This window comes from Electrona antarctica (assembly GCF_951216825.1).
Source record: "Electrona antarctica genome assembly, chromosome: 23".
Taxonomy (NCBI): Eukaryota; Metazoa; Chordata; class Actinopteri; order Myctophiformes; family Myctophidae; genus Electrona; species Electrona antarctica.
In genome coordinates, this window is record NC_136804.1 from 25,816,666 (window position 1) to 25,836,329 (window position 19,664).

General features: G+C 40.8%; 1 protein-coding gene across 5 annotated transcripts; it reads right to left on the bottom strand.

Moving 5' to 3' along the window:
• Positions 1-78: 78 nt before the first annotated feature.
• Positions 79-18,921, bottom strand: LOC306916840 (dynamin-1-like protein). Of its 5 annotated transcripts, XM_079494902.1 has the most exons (19): positions 18,738-18,921; positions 17,059-17,200; positions 15,467-15,513; positions 15,227-15,298; positions 14,856-14,942; positions 13,810-13,972; positions 13,026-13,146; positions 12,467-12,598; positions 10,701-10,907; positions 9,688-9,808; positions 8,582-8,737; positions 7,576-7,665; positions 6,988-7,080; positions 5,773-5,817; positions 5,201-5,281; positions 2,246-2,362; positions 1,836-1,945; positions 1,289-1,448; positions 79-814 (listed from the first exon to the last, which is right to left on the bottom strand). In XM_079494902.1, the coding sequence occupies exons 1-19, from the start codon at positions 18,837-18,839 to the stop codon at positions 758-760; spliced, it is 2,103 nt and encodes a 700-aa protein (XP_079351028.1). In that variant the 5' UTR covers positions 18,840-18,921; the 3' UTR covers positions 79-757. The 5 variants fall into 5 exon arrangements, with proteins under 5 accessions (XP_079351028.1, XP_079351024.1, XP_079351025.1 ...); XM_079494898.1 differs by lacking the exon at positions 5,201-5,281; XM_079494899.1 differs by lacking the exons at positions 79-814; positions 1,289-1,448; positions 1,836-1,945; positions 2,246-2,362 and adding an exon at positions 2,369-2,511.
• Positions 18,922-19,664: the final 743 nt, after the last annotated feature.

Here is a 19,664-nt window from a genome sequence, read left to right on the forward strand (position 1 = left end):
CTGGTGGTGTATTTACAATACTTTACAATGTGCATTACATTCACCCTTTTTTTTAAATAAAATAAAACAAGAACAACATGACAATAAAATCAATTTATTGTTTGGGGGAACCATACAGAATCCACAACAGTGCACCAGAACTTTCACATACCTTACGTAAACAGAATGATATGCCGCCAATGGGCGAGCTATATTGCACAACACTGGCTCCAACTTATAACAAGACACTTAGATAAATGGCAATAAATAAAGATCCTGGTGGTGGGATCACAGGTTATTTTGTTATACACTCTTCTACATACAGTGTGGCCACAGCAGCTTACCAAATTAAAGTGACAAAACATATGTACAAGGCGCAACACTGCTGCAAGACAAAAACAACCTACGCATTATAATTCACTGAACAAATGAAAATATTTCGGATAAAAATAAACATAAAATGCCTCCAAACTCATCTCCATTACAGGAGATATCAGTTAACCACAATCTGTCAAACAAAAAGAGAGTATTTTGCTGTGCATTTTCATATGTACAGTATTACTATTGGCAAATGCAAGCGTATCTGTGAGTTGCTCAACTATCAGTCATTTAGCTGGGGACCTCCTCAAGTTCCCCGAATCCCACATTGAGAATCAGTGCTTATACATTAAACTAAACTTAGTAAACTATCAGAACCCATTCCAGTGCATTTGAAATGGATGGAGTGCAGTCGGTTAGGCATGGTGATCAGATAGCTGATAACAGATGAGTTGGCTTCTCACCACAGGTGGGTTTCCCTGATCTCAGCAATCACCTGACTGGCCCGCTGCAGTGCCTGCAAAACAAGGGACGAAAATGTAATTGAAATAATAACCCCATAACGGGGTGCATATGTCGGTTAGACATACCAACAGTCCTACAGTCATGAGTCCGACAACACGGTGGCTCCCGACATGCGTGGCCGGTTACAAATCACCCGTGGCTCAAAATCGGCCAAACCTTGATTAAAGGCCGATACACACCTAAAAAGGTTGCCGACAGGTGCGTAGGACAAAAGGAGAAATATTTCACACAGGCATACACTGTCTAGAACTTGCAATAATTTGTATTACAGAACGTTTTGGTCAACTTAATCAGGACAAGCATTATATGTTTGAGTGTGTGTGAGAGATATTTCTCTTTATCTATCTAGATAAGATAGATTATATTTTGAAATGTAAAACTTGTCAAGCAGTGTAAATGCAGTCATCCTAATAACTGCATAGTGATGAGACAAGCTAATAATAATAATAACAACAGCTTAGCGTACCTGTAGCATGTCTGCAGACTCCTTGCGTCTCTGAGCCATGTCCTCTGATTCGGTGAGCAGATCGTTGAGGAGGCCGGACTTGTAGAGCTGATGAACCAGCTCACTCTGGAGGCTGTCCTTCACGTGGTTCACCAGGAAGTGCATCACCGCCTTGGGCACGCTGCAGGACAAAGACGATTTCAATTCATATAGGGCAGCGATATTAAATTCTTGTCATGTCCGTGGATGATTTGAACGGTCGCTCGCCTCAAAACACAGTCGCATCGGGCGTTAATCCAGCGGAGCGGTAGAAATTGGTTGTCCCAATTCGATCACGTGATCGGAAATCGGGGCCGATCGTCATTTTCAAACAATTGGAATCGTTTGAAAATGAGCCAAAAAACGTGATCGGGACATCCCTAGTATCAATATTATATCCATATCATGATATTAGGCTGGAATCACTGGATATTATTGTCTGTGATTTGGGATATTGTACTATCGTGATATGGCATGTGTTCTATAAAAATATAAATATCGGATCGGGAAGAATCGGTTAGTTTTGTACCTGTCCTGAATGTTCTTTCGGACAATGAGGAAGTAGGACTTAATGAGCCGCTCTATGACCTCACAGTCTCGCTGCTCCCGTGATGACAGTTTCCTGGCAACAGGTACAGGCTGGTGAGAGACGGGGGAGGAGAACTTGTATTAAACTCATCGTTGGAAGAGACCGACACCGGCCACGTTGGTACATTGGTACTAACGTATGCCCCCTGGCATACGCACAGTACGCACAAACATATCATGCAACATAGGGCCAGCAGCAGGCCTGGAACCTAGCATCTGTCTAAACAACATGCTATCTAAAATAAATAAACACACATTCCGTACATTTGTGATTGAGAAAAACAAATCTACGAAACGAAAACCCAAGAACATTATATGCACAAAACAGGGACACCAGGTTATTATTATTACCACATCAAGCAGATTGATAGCCCCCTTCATTGGGCTCCCGGGGCCCGAGGGTGGGGCCTCCTCTCCCTTCTTCAGCATCCCCCTCCAGTTCCCGTCACCACCCTGCTCACCCTGAGGCTGGAGAAGCATCACATTGTACAACCATAGACAATGGTGAGGATGATGATGACTGCGACGACGAGGATGATGATGACGATGAGGATAATGATGATGCTAAGTAACTCCCACATGCTGCAGGCAGCACACTAACGTTGTTTGAAAGAAATCTGTTTAGAAAAATAGCAAAAAAAGAAATAAGCATAGGGCTTGTAAGTGGTTACAATGCCTGGAAAATGAAGGTCTGTAAGAAGGGTTGCTCCAAGGAAAAAAGTTTGGGAACCACTGACTAGAGTGAAGATTAGCTAAAGCAGCTTGATGCACACACCTGATGTTGAACTCTTTGATTGCTCTAAACTAGGGCAGGCACTTAAAGTGGCATTAACTACTTAAAGCAAACAGACACCTTATATTAGTAGAGGTTTGGTTTATGTACTTTGCCATGATGTAAATCCAAATATTGGTGAGATATCTTGTGCCACTGCTTCGATGAAAAAAAAACTAAAATAAAAAAAACTGAAATATTCAGCCCATTGAGTAACATTGAACATGAAATAGGTCTCAAAGTCACTCTTTTAGCACATGCTTACAAACAATGTGGATTCTGCCAAAGTGTAACACTTCAAAACATGCATTTTATTTGTTATACATTTAGCTCTTATAACTTATATAATCGCGATTAACTCACCGTTATGTTAATTGCGATTAATTAATTAAAGCACAATTAATTGCACTTGTTTTTGCCATTTGGCCTACTATACTTGTCCAACATTGGCTACAATTTTGCTCAATTTAGTTTTGTTTTATTTTGTAGAATCCTGTATGAGGTCCATCCTTTAGTGTTGATGTAAGAAAAAAATATATATTTTAGTGAACCTTATAAATGTGGACAATACAATACTCATATTACTAAGTTAATTTAGCATATCCTGCTACAGCTGCAGCCTGTGTAATGCAGTGCCATTATGGTTTCTTTAGGGTTTTTAATTGTTTTCCAATAAAACATTAACATACAGTACTTTCGCATAAAGCCAGCATATGTTTCCACTCCCATGTAAATAGGGGTATATAAGACTTGAAAATATCCCTCTAAGGTAAATTGTGAACAGATAAAAACTGATGACTTATTTGCGATTAATCGTTAATGTGATTAACTAGATAAATCATGCGATTAATCACAATTAAAATATTAATAAATTAATCGTTGGACAGCACTAATATTTTATATATAAAATATCAACTTAATTTTACCCTATTACTTTAGGAAGAATTAAAGGGATTGTGACATAAAACAAAGTTTTTGTAATATTTCTTAATTTCTTTTAGGTTTTTTGCATCCAAAAAACCTGAACTTTTAACATTCAGTAGATTGGGGTTTTCTGGCTCAAACAAGTGCTCTGATTTTCCTGCTGTTTGTGATGTCAGCCTGCAAATCCCAAAAATGTCAATGGGATTTGCCAGCCGTTTTCACTGTATTGCCTGTTTTCATTGCAGCTCAAAAGGCTCCCAAACCCCAGAGAAAACTCCAGCCACAGAAAATTCAGTGAATGTTCAAAGTTCAGGTTTTTGGGTGTAATTGAGATCATAGAACCTAAAAGAAAAACAAATCACACCCGTGTGAAGTGAGGGGCGCTAATATATTAAAGTCTAACTCATGTTGATTAGGTGATGTAATGGTGATTACATCATTGCCAACAGAAACGCCATTAACAATAAAGAGACATGACAAAATGACATAATGAGGCACAATATGACATAATGAGGCACAATATGAAGTTAATTTTCCCTTCATTGTCAATGGCGTTTTTAAAACAAACATTGAACTAAAAACAAACATTAAACCTGTATATAGAGCACTCAAAAAATTTAAATAAATGGAAATTAATGTCCTTTAATTTAATCCTTTAAACTCCGGAATGGATCCGTGGAGCCTTCAAATAGTAAAATTGGGATTTTTATTTTTCATCTTGGCAGAATTAACTTTTTGCATTCTTTTACATGTATAATATATGCTAAATGATTGACTTTGAGAGCCGTTTCACTGTACAATGTAAGTCAATGACTATTTTGGATGATCAATTTCTAAGCAATGGAGCAACTATTGATGATATCTCACCAATAGGTAACTACACAACCCAAACATTTAGTTTTTGTTTGAGGGCCGGTTAATTTCCTTTTTGCAAAAATACACAATCTATTCTACAAGCTTATAGATTGGCTATCGACATTTTGGGAAATTCTTTGAAAACCTTTCAAAGAAAGAACACATGACATGGTACGACTGTCGACTGTGACTTCGACAAAGGGGCACTAGCTTGTGTCTGGTTAGCAAATTCAGCGTAAGTACAGAAACACTAGTGAGCGAAGGATCGTGAGCATTATTAGTGCAACTGGCATTCAACCAGGTATGTATACGGAGAGACATTAAAGGACAAAACACAGTCTAAACACAGTGATTACAGTTCAGCCAAAGACAACAGCATCGTTCAAGTACAAATAGCCACATCTAGAAGCTCACAACTTCCAGATCAGCTATTTTAGAAAATATTAATGTTATTTATATCGATTATTTTCTGTAATCGATTAAATTGATAAGTTTGGTTAACTGTTGCACCCTTAGGTTTTGGGTTAAAAAAAAGTGGGTGAGGTCAGAACACCGGGGAGACGGACTGTGCAGAGAACACAGTGATAGTTAATGCAAGTAAACACAGGCTGAATTAAGGAAGGCTAGGCCAAGCACACAGCATCAGCACACCAAACAAAATGAGCATGCCCGACACCCATCATGTCTCAACCGATCCAATCCATGCCCTGCACCGACACCAGGCAGTGAGCCAATCAGCCAGTCTAGCTGCCCACCTTGGCAGAATCCATGTCAGCTCCCGGGACGGGGGGGTCGCCTGACACCAGACCCGGGCTGAGCGGGCCTTTGCCAACAGACTAGCAAGGAAAAAAGGACAGCAGGAACGGGACAGAAAGTGGGCTGAGAACAAGTGTGGAAGGAATAAAGGAGGTCGGCCAGAGAGGAGGAGACATCTGTAATTCGTCATCATCTTCCGTCCAGCCACTTGTTCACTCATTTGACTCTGGTGTGTGGGTTCTGTGTGCTCGCGTCGTCGGCTTTGATAAAAGCACAAGTCTGTTCGTTACACTTTACGTAACAATAAACAGAGATCAATCGACACACAGAAATAGAAAGGTGCCAACTGGAACCGAAACTGGTTCTTCAGAGTGACGCCATAGAGAAGAACCATTTTAGCTTGAGGAACCATTTCTGTACTTACTCAAAGAACTTATAAATGGTTCTCTGGAACTATATGAGGAAACACATAACCTTTTAAAAGAACCATTTAAGAAGCAGTATATCTCCTTGTGTATGTGAGACTTTTAAATGTTTTAATTGTAATTAAATAGTAATATGTTGTTTGTACCATATCCCTGGGCACCTCTCTCATCCTGCTCATCCTCCTCTGCTCCTGCAAAGATCAAAGAGCACATGTTGGCATCGTCAAATAGCACAGCACGTATAATAACACGTACACCCCATACAGCAAATTCTTCAGCCTTAATAAAAAATGTAACAATGGGTCCATTTGGTTACATTTCTACACATTCAGAGTTACAATGGATACATTAAGTATAAGCTTAAATTTAAATAAGTAACACGTTTATTAAGGACAAATGTTGCAATACCAATTTTAAAACATACTTTTTGACAGCTTTCTTGGGTAAACGAAAATGCTCTTTGTGTGTTAGAGCTAAATTCTTTCATGAGCATTATAGTGGGTGCTACTAGGCGAAATAAATATTTAAACACCATCTTCAAGACAAAGGTACACACAACGTTTCGATCAGTATAAAAATAAAAACCTGCTCAGTCATTTTAACCCATTTTAACAGCACAAAATTGTATACATGCCCCACTGTGTGCCACCCCCACAAACAGCAGGTGAGACTCATCACCCTTGACCCTAATATCTTTGTGCAACCAAAGGAAATGTTACTTTCTGTTTCACAATACCTCTCTACCTCAAACCCTATGTCCCCTCCCGAGTCCCGCCCCCTCAGGTCCAGTGAAGCCAACCTCCTGAAGGTCCGCAAGGCCAAGTACCGCACCTGGGGGGGGGACAGGGCCTTCTATGTTTCTGCCCCCTCCCCCCTCCCTCTGCACTCCCCAACCATCTCAGAGTTGCCCCCTCCCTCCTCTCCTTCAAAACCTCACTCAAAACAACCCACCTCTTCAAGATAGCTTCCCCCAGCAGAGGTCTTTTTAAGATGTCCCCCCCATCCCTTGTTTATCCTTTTATGTTTTTAACCTTGCACTAATATTGTACTTGTTTTGCTTTGTTTTCTTGAATAAAGTCTGTTCCTAGTGTTTTATGTAAAACGCTTTGGGAAATTTAGAAAAGCGCTATATACATTTGAGCTATTATTATTATTATTATTTATTATTACAATCCTGACAAAAATGTAAAAAAGCCACCGCTCATCTGCCGATAGATTTAGGTGAGGTGCTGGAGTCACAAAAGTATAGAGATGAAAAAATAAACGGAAGCTTTTTTTTTTTGTACAGCACTATATTCTACAGACACACTTTACTTATACACAAAACAATCACCGTCTCAGACGGTTTGGAGTGCACAGACCTCTATGTTGTTGTTCATGACACCGCATGCATCTGCAAAGTCCGGATGTTTGGTGTTGATGTAGGCCAGCTCAATGGCTACCAGGTTATGCACCTGCAACGGGCCAAAACACAACAGGTCAGGGACAGTAGTGGAAAGTAACTAAGTACATTTACTCAAGTACTGTACTTAAGTACAATTTTGAGGTATTTGTACTTTACCCGAGTAATTTCCAACACTTTCACTTCTACTCTACACTACATCTCAGAGGATTTCAATTATTATTACAAAACATACACTAACCAATTCAACCCTATATACATTTTTCGGCCAACTTGAAATGGGACATTCTGCATAGTGAGTGTACTTTCTTTTTTTTATGTACTTTCTACTTTTGGTACTTTCATTACATTTTGAAGCCAATACATTTGTACTTTTACACAGGTACATTTAGAATTCCGGACTTCTAAATTGCAGTATTGATACTTTTACTAAAATGTGAGTACTTTTTCCAACACTGGTTATGGACCTGCAACAGGCCAAACACAGCAGGCTGTGGTGGCGATGAGGCCTCAGGCAGAGTGTCATGGTGCGTATGACGTTAGTTACCATCTCGTTGGTGACGGGCAGTCTCTTTCTGAGGAGGGAGGTGACCACCTCTACTATGGCCTCATGGAGCTTAGGAAACCTCTGCAACTCCTGCGAGACGCACACACGCACGCGCACACGCACACGCACACGCACACACACACAGTAGAGCAGTGACTACATTGCAAGATTCCACATGTCCCCGTGTGTGGTTTAAATCTGTTTACTAAATGCACAGTAGTTGCTCCCACTGAAGGAGCTTTAGTCCACAGATTACATATCAAGTTTGTGGGACTCCTTGACATGACAATGTTGGAGAATCACAATCTTAAATGAAGAGTGAGGCACCGCATCAGTCAACTGTGTGCGTTTTTGTTTTAAAAAAAAAACAAGCCTGGGAGACCCAGGAAATATGGCATAGGAGTGGGAGTGAACCTTGTTATTTCCTTCATCTTGAGAGCGTAAAATGAAACCAAATGGACCCGTTACGCTCTCAAAAGTTACATTATTGTTAAACATCTGCATAATGTACAAGTAGTCTACACAATTAGAGAATGTAGAATCATTTTTATTTTGATCAACATTGGCCTGCAATCTCTCCTACGGTACCAACATCAATACAGCATGGAATTGTGGACAAAATCTCATCCGACGACAACAAAATATTCTATAGTTTTGGGTCCGAGAGGCTAAATCTCATGGTGGCTCCGTGGCTCAAATGCAGAATAAATAATGGACCTTGACGATATGAAAAAAGGGTTGAAAACCACTGCTCTGTGCCAAGGGAAGCTGGGTTCACTTTGAGGCCCTGTACACACATATCAGACGAACATGCTCTGTGCTGTCCGTGTTTCATGGCCGCCTCAATGCTTTTCCAATGGAAGGCACATGGTTTGACCAAACAGTTGTGTGTGATGGGGGAGGGGGGGCAATCAAACAAGTGTTTGGAAAAGCATTGAGGCGGCCATGAAACACGGACAGCACAGAGCATGTTCGTCTGATATGTGTGTACAGGGCCTCAGGCTACCTGTGTGCTATAGTTGCTGCAGTGTTGGATGATCCTCTGCATCTCCTCGTGCACCAGTTCCACACAGCGCAGGCTGGGCTCCTCCAGACGCTTCACCTGCTTCTTCACCAGCAGCTCAAAGGACACCTCTGGGACGAACAGGGACGGCCGAGGGCCCTGCCGTAGAAAGGAGAGAGAGAGAGAGAGAGTCTGCTTTCAGTCCTTTACCGGGGGAAGTAGTCTTCAGTGTTGTTTTTGGCAGAAAGCTTTCATTTTAGTTTTAGTCATGGTCTCTTGAATAGTTTTCATTTAGTTTCAGTCACATTTTAGTCACCTGGAATGTTTTAGTGTAGTTTTAGTCGACTAAATATCAGAAGATTTTAGTCGACTAAATCTACAGTTGATTTAGTCGAACAAAATGTGTTTAGGCGGGCCTTGATGCCGTCGTAATGACAGTTTCTTTTCAGCATGCAACCAATTGTAAAATGACTTGATCTGACTGGATCTCTTGTCCACTAGTCCCTTACTAACATTTTAGTCTAGTTTTTATTTGTTGACGAAAACGTCCGTATATTTAGTCTTAGTTTTAGTCATCATGGCTTAGTTTTCATGTAGTCGTCAGTGGAAAAAGGTAGTCGACGAACATTTTTCGTCTTAGTTTTAGTCGACGAAAACAACACTGTAGTCTTCTCATTGAGAAAGACTTCGTACAGTACGACAGAGTGATGTTTCAAGACACCAGTTACAGTAGTTAGGGCCCCTGGGCTAAACTAAATTTCAGGGCCCCAGTTCACGCAATTCCCGAAGGGTAATTTGGTTTAATTTTGGTGTAATCTTCGGGTACCCAGCCGCCCCATCACAGTAACAGAGATGAGCAATAAAGAAATTGATTTTTATGCTTCTTTCAAAGCCAATACAAACATACTGTGCATGAACATGACATCTAAATATAATTTATGATGTGGAAGTGGTGGTGTGTGCATGTATGTGTGTGTTGTGTGTGTGCATGTAAAATAGCGGACACAAACAGTAGGCGGGCTTTGTCCCTTTGCGTGTGTGTGGGTGTGTGTGTGTGTGGTGTGTGTGTGTGTGTGTGTGTGCGTGCGTGCGTGCGTGCGTGCACTCACAGTAGCGTTCCTGATAGCCGTCAGTATGTCTATGGTAGTGAGTCCTCCCAGTGGATCCACAGACTCTAAGGTTCTGCCGAACGTCTCATGGAATATGTAACAAATTCGGGCTCCACCACACCTGCGTGAAACAACCGCCAGGGGCATTAGCTGTGATGTAATCTCTCAAGAAAAGATTCTGTGCTGCGCTACCGAATCTGTCAGCAAGGCCATTCAGAATGTGTACATACACTGTTGATAGTGGGAATGAAAACACAGGCACACCACAGGAAGTGGAGGGCTGAGGCCGAGCCAAACGGGCCAACTTATACACATTCTACTGGGGCCTGCCCCCAGAGGGAAATTCAAAGGAAACAAACAGCAGAGGGTTTGTCTTTTTTTGCCGATGGGTTCCCAGATTGGCTGTGATGTGAAAACAGAGCCAACACTTTGTGTTGTTTCTCTCTCTGCCTCAGGTTTTCTTTTTAAATCTGTAATGTTTGAACTTACAACATTTTTAAACTACAAAGGCAAATGAACTGCTTTCATTTGTTTCCTCTTCATTTCATGCAACCAACAGCTCCACCCTGTGGCAAACACATGTATTTCTGTTGTCTGTGTCTGGTTTGAAATATAACTTTTTACCAGCTGCTGTGTAAGCAAGCTGGTCAACAAACGCTGGCCGGTGCTTTCGCGCCCATTTTCTGTACTTGTTTTAATGCTATTTAAAAAATAAAAGCCAAGCTGAAAGTGGATGAAAGCAAGTTTTGATTCTGTGCAACTTGTTTAAAATGTTGGATTATGCTCCCCCCTGTGATCTTTGGCGCCCGGCCAAGGGGGGTATGGGGACCAGGCTGGGAAACAAGTAATAATAATAATAATAATAATAATAACTTTATAGCACCTTTCTAAACATGTCACAAAGTGCTGCACAGAACATTTACAAATTAAAACAAAGCAACGGTCTAATCTAATGCATATCAAACTGGGTGAGATTAGAAAGCTGTTCAGAGACAGTACACAGTGGCACTCACAGCTCTGTCGTCTCGATGTACTTGGCGGTGCCCTCGATGGTGTTGCAGTACTCGGCAGCGAACTTGGTGATGAGCTGCAGCAGCGTGGCACTCTGGTCCTCGACGGGCTCGCCGTAGCTGTTGAGCAGGGACTGGTACTGAGCCGCCAGGACGTTGATACGGGTCTTCAGATCGGGCAGACAGTCTCGGATGTGATGCATCAGCAGCCTGTGAAAAAGAAGGCAGTCCGCACACTGGTCTTGAGCTCCCAGGCACTAGTAGAATGAATATTTTAAGTGGCACTAAGGCTAACTATTAAAGACAACATTCTTAAATAGCAAAGTCGAGGATAGGGTGGGACAGAGGTGCAGAAAAATGAGCAGTTAACGGCAAACCAGAAATTGCAAAAAAGAAATAACTCACAACAAAGCCTACAAATGCATCAGCAGCCTACAGTACCATTTTACAATTCAGGCATTTACGTCCGTCGACTATTAAACTATGACGAAAAATGTTCGTCGACTACCTTTTTTCACTGACGAAAACTAAACTAAAACTAAATAAAAACTATGGTGACTAAAACTGAGACTAACTATATTGACAATTTCGTCAACAAATAGAAACTAGACTAAAATGTCTGGACTAGTGGACAAGAGATCCAGTAGAACTAGAAGACAAGTCATTGTATGCTTGGTTGCATGCTGAAAATAGGGCGATCTACAAGCTCTGCGACGCGTTGAGAGCTTGTAGATTATTGGCTGTTTTGTTTATTTTAAGATGAAATTTGTATTTTAAGTGGCCAAACTAGCAATAGAATACATGTTAGGAAGCATCTTCATAAACCTATTATAATGATCTCGATTATTTCATAAAGACAGGTTAAAGCCTCGATCTGCAATTTATTCAACTGGTTGGCTGCAAGAGCATTTAGAATGATAATAGCTAAAACATCATAATTGTACATATTGCATTAATTGTTTAGGAAACGGATCACTAGTTTGGGGACCCCTGTCATGTTGTTTCACAAATCACAGATTAGGACTTGGCATGACAAAAGGTTTCAGTCGTGAGATTTTATTTGTGCTTTATTCCATACACTTAGTAGATGCTCATATGCAGAACGACAAATAAACATGAACTCTAGTCCACAAACAAACAAGGTACATAATCGTGTAGAGTGCAAAGAGGACATTGTAGTGCCTCAAAGAACCTAGAATACCTGATAAACATTAAACAATGAACCTTTCAACCTAGCATCTGTCTACAGTACTAGTCTAAACCAGGGGTTCTCAACCTTTTTGGCCGGGGACCCCCGGAAATGCTTTGGCAATGTCTCGGGACCCCCGCCCCGCCCCCTCCCGACCCCCAATATAAATTGACTGCTACAATAACCTTAACCCATTTTGGGCGGGAACCCCTTTTGGTGTTTTAAGCATTATGTTATAATTTAGCTATTGAAAAATAGCAGATCTACAAGCTCATAGCGCGCCACCGAGTGGCGCGCTACGAGCTTGTAGGTCTGCTATTTTTGAAAAATCGTGAAAAAAAAATAAAAAAACAAAATCCTTTTTTTTTTAAAATAATTTGGGGACCCCCCAAACTAATTTGGCGACCCCCCAAGGGGTCGCGACCCACGGGTTGAGAACCCCTGGTCTAAACAATGGGCTCATTGACATTAAATCCTTTTAGAACCACTGGTGTAGAGAACAACCACATTTATACACAGAGTCACCATGTCGGTCAGATTTGCCAGCAATCATTAAGATATTTCTAAGTTTACGGTTTACCTGTTTAGGGTCCGAGCCAAGTATTTGGTTCCGTTTCTGCTGGCCAGAGATGGGTATTTCTTCTGCAGAAAAGCGTGTTCGTCACGAACGGCGTCAACCACAGACTTCTTATTATTTATGTCCAGTTGGCTCCTGAAAGGTCAAATTCATGGTAAATTTAGGGTTGGGGCTCGGAAAGCATTTACAAATCTGTGTCCTTTTGTATCCCTTTTGGGCGAATTGATAGTGTACAGAATAAAAGGAGGGGGGACATTTTTTTTTTCTTGTGACAATAATCGTTCAGCTGCCTGGTTATGTAACACCAGATAGTCCAAAATTCTATTGATGAGAGATTTGTTTGACTCATCAATCCCCAAACATTCACTGACTCACGACCGGTTCCAAAATGGAACTGTTGTTTCTCAACGTCGGGTGTGGGGACCACCAGGGGTCCAAATAAATAGACGAATAAATAATAATAAATAATTTAACTCTAAGAGTTAAATGAAATGTATCAAACTGTGGCTCAGTGAAATAAAAAAAGGTAGAGAATCTAAGAGAATTGAAGAGAAAGACCCACCTGTTGACCACCCCGATGAGACCCAGCTTGACCGGGATGACCCGGCCCATCAGTGCGTCCATGGCATCTGTACCAGCATCCATTAGGTCCAGTTTGGTCACCACAGCCAATGTCCTCCTTCCTGGATACATAGTCAGTCATAGCTCAGTATGTAACAGCACTGGGCAAAAATGCATGTGTTGTGGTGGCGAATACCATGGACTCAGACAACTTATTTTAAAATGATCTTATTATTACCTATAACTTTAGACAATTCTAAATTAAGGAGTAAAGGGAGGTGGAACAATGTGGATGCAGGTGTCTGTAATCTCTCAGCTATATCTGTAAGGTTGTTAGCAGGAATAAACACAGAAGCACCCAGGAGGAAGTGGACTAAGAAAGGGGAGGAGTTCCTGTTTCTACACACACAAAAAACAAAAGGGAGAAAAATATATTTGTTTCCTTTTTTTTTTTACCAAATGGGTTCCACAATTGCATTGTTCTGCAGACGCACAGTTAAATATAAATATGTTAATTCATATTTTGGGGGAATACACTCTTTGGTTGGAGGCTTTGCTCTTTGGATAGAAGCTTTGCATTAGAATAAATATGAATGCTTGCATTTGTCTTACTGTTTATGTGCATATTGCAACGTAAGTAGGTTCTGGGAATCTATAATTAACATTAATAATAAACATTTTTAACAAGAGAAATGTTCTGGTATGGGGGTCCCTGGCCAAATACATATCCATTTGGGGGGGTCCTTGACATGAAGACGTCATGAGAAGTGAGAGTCATACTGTACCATCGGTGTCGACATCCCGGGCCACCTTCAGGGCCTCTGAGCAGGCCATGTCAGTGTTGGCAGCCGTTACAGCCAGGATGATGCAGTTGGGGTTGGAGATATGCTTCAAGATCAGCTCCCTGATCTGAAGCTCTATGTCCTTGGGCTGGTCCCCCACTGGCACCTACAGGCCAGTCAAACATAATTCATTAGATTTTAAAAAAAATCACACCTGTGTGAACTTGGGCGCTCTTGTCATTATACATCATCATACATCATCTCATGAACAACTGAATTTATGTGATTGGTTAGCGTTAGCCGATTTGCTCGTCTACATATGACGTACATTTTCCCTTCATTGTCAATGAAGGGAAATTAGTGAAGTTAATGAAGGGAAAATGAATGAAGGGAAATTAGGTCAAATGTCCGTCATATTTGGCGGACATTTTACCTAATTTATCCTTTCATTGTCAATGGCAAATATGAGACGTGTGGGGACAAGATTTACGTCATATTTGGCGGACATTTGACCTAATTTCTCCTTTCTTTGTCAATGGCAAATATTGAGACGTGTGGAGACAAAACTGTATATAGGAGGGGCTAGCGCCACTCAAAAATAGCTCAAATAACCGATAATCGACAAGGTTGTGAGCTTGTAGACGGCCATAGCTCAGTGGTTAGTGAGCCCGCCTGGGGAGCCAGAGGCTCTGGTTGTCCCAGATACGATTCCAAGCCAGGTCGGCAATGTGTCGACATGTATCCCCTGGCCGGAGCAATACTCTTAATCCCCAACAGCGTAGAATCACTGCTTTTTATATAGGATGGGTAAGAGGACAAATTTAACATTATGTGCATTGTGCAAATATACCGTGACAAAAAAACACCCCAAGGGGTATATTATCATTAGTTTAGCTATTTTTGCATGACACAGCTGTGCAATAAAGTGTAAATTAGGGCTTATGTGGTAAATCAGACTAATTGATTTAGTCTGTAACTTAAAATATTGCTAGCTTTAGTCATGAGTCAACAGGTGTAATATGCCAGAACACACAGGTATGGGATGCTACCTTGGTAATCCCTGGCAGATCAACCAGTGTGAGGTTGACCACATGAGGAGAGAAGATCTTCAGGTGGATGGGCTCATCGCTGATCCCCTACACACACACGCACACGAGAGAGCAGCACCTATTAAACAGTTCCCGAAAAATCTGACATTGACCCTAAATACACACACACACACACACACACACACACACACACACACACACACACACACACACACACACACACACACACACACACACACACACACACACACACACACACACACACACACACACACACACACACACACACACACACACACACACACACACACACACACACACACACACACACACACACACACACACCTCCCCTCTGTGATATTGAGTCTCACCTTATTATTTCCCGATATTCTCTCAGTTTCATTTTCAATTTCTTGCCTGATTTCATCAAAATCTGTGTAGATCTGGAGAAGTAAATGTCAAAAACAGGCAATACACAGTAAAGACTAGAGTCAGTTCAGAATTAGAATGCCTTTTGTGTCACATTAGTACGACAGTATCGTGCAACGCCCTCAGTGGTATTCAGTTAAAAGTAAGTTAAACATGAAGCTGTGAATATCACAGAAGCATACCTTGTTTTTGGTGTGTAGGAATTTGCCCCATTCCTCCCCTTCCTCACCTATGAAACAAAAACAAAACATAAACATTAGCTATATGGGCATGCGAATTTAAATATATACCAGTTTACAATTTTCTCAAATTGATGATCATACTATATCATGCTAATAATTGCAATGCAAACATTTAAAATATCTGCTGTAGTTGAAAATAGTATTAACATGAAAAGTAGGATATTGTTTCGTCGGGTGGAAACATCATTATGTCCAAAACTGTTTATTTTCAGGATTCAATTCAAAAGTAGCAGAACAAGCTCAAGCTTGTGGATCAATACCTGTTTTGTCCTTTAGTATGTACTACTTGATCCTCAATTTGAACTTTTTGTGATTTTTAGATCAAGGACATACTAAAAATCACAAAAAGTTCAAATATGGAGATCTGCCCGACAGCAACGATATAATATAATACGGTAGTTTAAAATAATAGAACGTGATTCAAATGACTCTACTTGCCACAGCTAGGGTAGGGTAAATGGAGGTGTCTAAACAGAAGCCTAATGGGACACTAACGGAAGGTCACTATACTGTAGATTGGAGAAGAGAGGAGATTACCAGGCATCACAATTATTACCAGTAATGTCTTTGCATATTCTCATATGTGCCTTGTGGAATTTCTATTACAAATCCTAATTGGCAAAACTAATATTTTGTTGTTATGTATAATGTTCCAATGATTTATCCACAAAACACAAAATTGAATTGTTCATCGCAATGATTTGTAGGTCAATTAATCGTCAACTAAAATGTCATGATTGTGACAAACCAAGGCGTAAATTCAGGACAGGAGCGAAACTAGAAGGCTAACTGTAGCTAAGCAGAACTCCACAACACCTTGCCATTGCACCTTTATGAAGCTCAGTGTTTTTTCCACACTCTGGGGTCTGCAGTTGAGGAGACGGTGACATTATCACTTTTCTGGTGTACCAACAGAGTCATGGACCGGTCCCCAAGGGCAGAGACCCAACACAAACACAAAGGCAGCACAGGGACACACACACCAAAAGAACATGACAGTTCAGCTGTCGTATCATTTGTAACAGCCCCAAAAGTCCCCGTGTTTGATCTGTGTCGAGACAGTCTGTGTTCCAGTCAATTAGCTGTCAATAATCAAATGATCAAATTGTCAAAGTCAATACAAAAACTGCTATGAGGACGAAACCATGAAAAGCACTAAGACTTGTTTACATAATTTTCAATTTATCAGAACATTTAAAGACATACAAATACCAAACCAACCATACAAACCAAACCTCTACTGCTCTGCCAAGACAGGATCCTTGCTTGGCTCAAAGGGATATTTCACATTTTCTAACATGTTTGGGATCTACTCTGGCTTTTGTGAACAGACAGTTTTTAAGTTGCTTGATTTAGTATTTAGATATCTGTATTCAATTTATCAGACACAGACACGCCCTGTTCCTATACAAATCCACTGTAACTTCAAACTTCAATCTTCTCTTCAGGGGGTCCCTGGCACAAAATGTTTTCATTTTGACATGAACAATATCAAATGAGTTTGAGAACCACCGTTTAAACTCTATACCCACCGCTGTCATCTCCCATCCTACGGTCCCCTGGGTCCACGTGCACCAGCTGGAGGATGAGAGGTCTCCGGGTAACGACCCCAGTGCCACGCGGCAGCAGGTCTCTGCCCACCAGGCTCTCCAACACAGAGCTCTTTCCACTGCTCTGCAGAAACACACACAGCACAGTGGCATTAAGGGTTTGCAGTTGTCCCGATCCAATCACATGATCGGAAATCAGTGCCGATCACGTCATTTTCAAATGATCGGAATGGGAAAGGGAGCAAAAAATGAAAAAATAATGGGATCGGGACATTCCTATTTCCTAGTATATATATATTATATTATATTGTCTGTGATTTTGGATATTGTACTATTGTGACATGGCATACTGGTACGTGTTCTATAAAAATGTAAATATCGTATTGGGAAAAATGGGTTGAATCTAGAGTTGCAACATCAACAGCCCAAACAGAAAGTCCTGTCTGATAGTATTAAACAACGTTAAAGTCAACAACATTGCAGCTGCACGAAAAGCTTGACTTATCCTCTATCTGCAAAGTGTTCGTTTTAGTGTTTGAGTTTGTAAGCGCTCGTTGGAAATCAAGCAACGATCCTTTGTACCACCTGTTTTGAAGTTGCATGTATGTGTGCAAGCTGACTACTAAATTGTGGCCTAAACGGCTTCTCATAGATAAGTAAACATCCTGCAACCTGAGTCACACACACACACACACACACACACACACACACACACACACACACACACACACACACACACACACACACACACACACACACACACACACACACACACACACACACACACACACACACACACACACACACACACACACACACACACTTTGAGAACCAGTGGTTTACAGAAATGCAGTAGCCAAGCTATACATAACATACTGTACATACATACAGGCATTGTTCATGTCAAACCGATACCACATAAATAGTAAATAACTGCATCCAACATGGGTGGTTGGTTGCACCTGTCTTTCTCCTCAAGGCAGCGATGGCCTGATTTTAATCTAAACATAGGCACTGCAGTGCCTATGTTTAGATCATTCATGAATGATAGAAATAGATATAGCATTCACCCGGCAGAGTGCAGGCTCTGCATACAGTATGTGAAGTTGTGTGTGACTGTGATTCAAGTGTTGTGTACCTAGGCAATATACTCTTATAGCTACATTATACCGAGTTGTATATTCCGTAGTATATTCTGTGGTTGTATTATCCACTTTCAACCTGGCATCCCTGTTTTGAGCAAGTCATAAGTCAAGACATAAAACGTCAACACAAAAATTGCCAAATTTCTTTCATTATTATTATTATTAATTAATATTAGGCTACTATCATTAGGCTATTGTTGTTATTAATAATATGTAGTTTATTTATTTTCTTGGTATAAAATAACGGGATAATGACATGTATGTAAGAGATGCATGCACATATCTATATCTATAGCCCTGAAACGAGCGTGAACCATGGCTAACACACATCAGGATGATCAGGCAGTGCAATGACATTGGGGCCAACATGGAATGATGGTGGATTTCCGCGAGAAGACCAGCATTAGCCCAGTTAACGTCAAATCAAACTGGTTTACACACCCTGGCTAGAGTGATGCAGACGAGACCTTTAACATGCAGATAGAATAAAGTGCAGGTTGTTAATCTTTATTATACCTGGGTCCCTACGACCGCTATCAGCGGCAGCTGTATGATGTCCGCTCCCACCGTGTTAAACACATCCTGCAGCTTGTTTATAACGGGGATAAGAGCCTCCATGTCCGACACGAATAGGAAGGAATTCAGTGTGTATTATGAGGTGATGGAGCCAAAGTCATTCAATGTCCCACAGACACCACCATTGCAGGCGCAGCAGCAGCAACACACCTGACTCTGTGAGCAGTGTTGCCAGACTTTGAGAAACAAGCAACCAAACATGATTGACTGATTAATTGAAAACAGTTTGTAGAATGGGTACAGTTCAACGAAAACAAAACCAGGACTCTTGTTGTGTTGCTTATACAGATGACATACATACAGACATACATACATGTCTGTATTACTGGCCCCCGTAAAATCTGAATCCCCCCCCCGCCCCCCCCTTTTTTCCCCTCACTGTATATATTTATTTTCCCTTTTTACCTCTTTTTTGATGAATTCCTGTTCTGTCTATAGAAGTGTCTATTTGTACGTCTCTAAATGTTTTGATGATTTGAACATGGTGGACCCTGTTGGAAACAAGTGTAATGCTTAATTGGGTCGTCCACTCACAGTTAACAGCCTTTGTATTGAGTTTGTGCTTGAAATGTACTGTAATTCTGCAAACTGTTAATAAATTCTTCAATCAATCAATCAATCAAACATACAGTAAAACAATAGTAAGGGGAATAATGAATCATACATTTGAAGAAGCTTTTCTTTTTTCTTGTTTACTATATGAGCATTTTAATTTCTAAAATAAAGTGAGTAAAATTTGGTACACTTTTGGCGAATTTTTGTACATAAATTTTTTTAACATATAAAAAATTACAATTTAAAGAATTTGACCTATTCCTTTACTCTATAAAACGACGACATGGCAACACTTGTGGATGAGAGTGGTAA

Excerpts from the sequence above, each read along its gene's own strand:
- LOC306916840 (XM_079494902.1), bottom strand. The coding sequence starts at position 18,839 with ATGGAGGCTCTTATCCCCGTTATAAACAAGCTGCAGGATGTGTTTAAC. Across the intron at positions 13,147-13,809 it reads CCGGGATGTCGACACCGATG|GAAGGAGGACATTGGCTGTG; the intron begins GTACAGTATGAC and ends CTATGTATCCAG. Across the intron at positions 815-1,288 it reads AGTCTGCAGACATGCTACAG|GCACTGCAGCGGGCCAGTCA; the intron begins GTACGCTAAGCT and ends CTTGTTTTGCAG.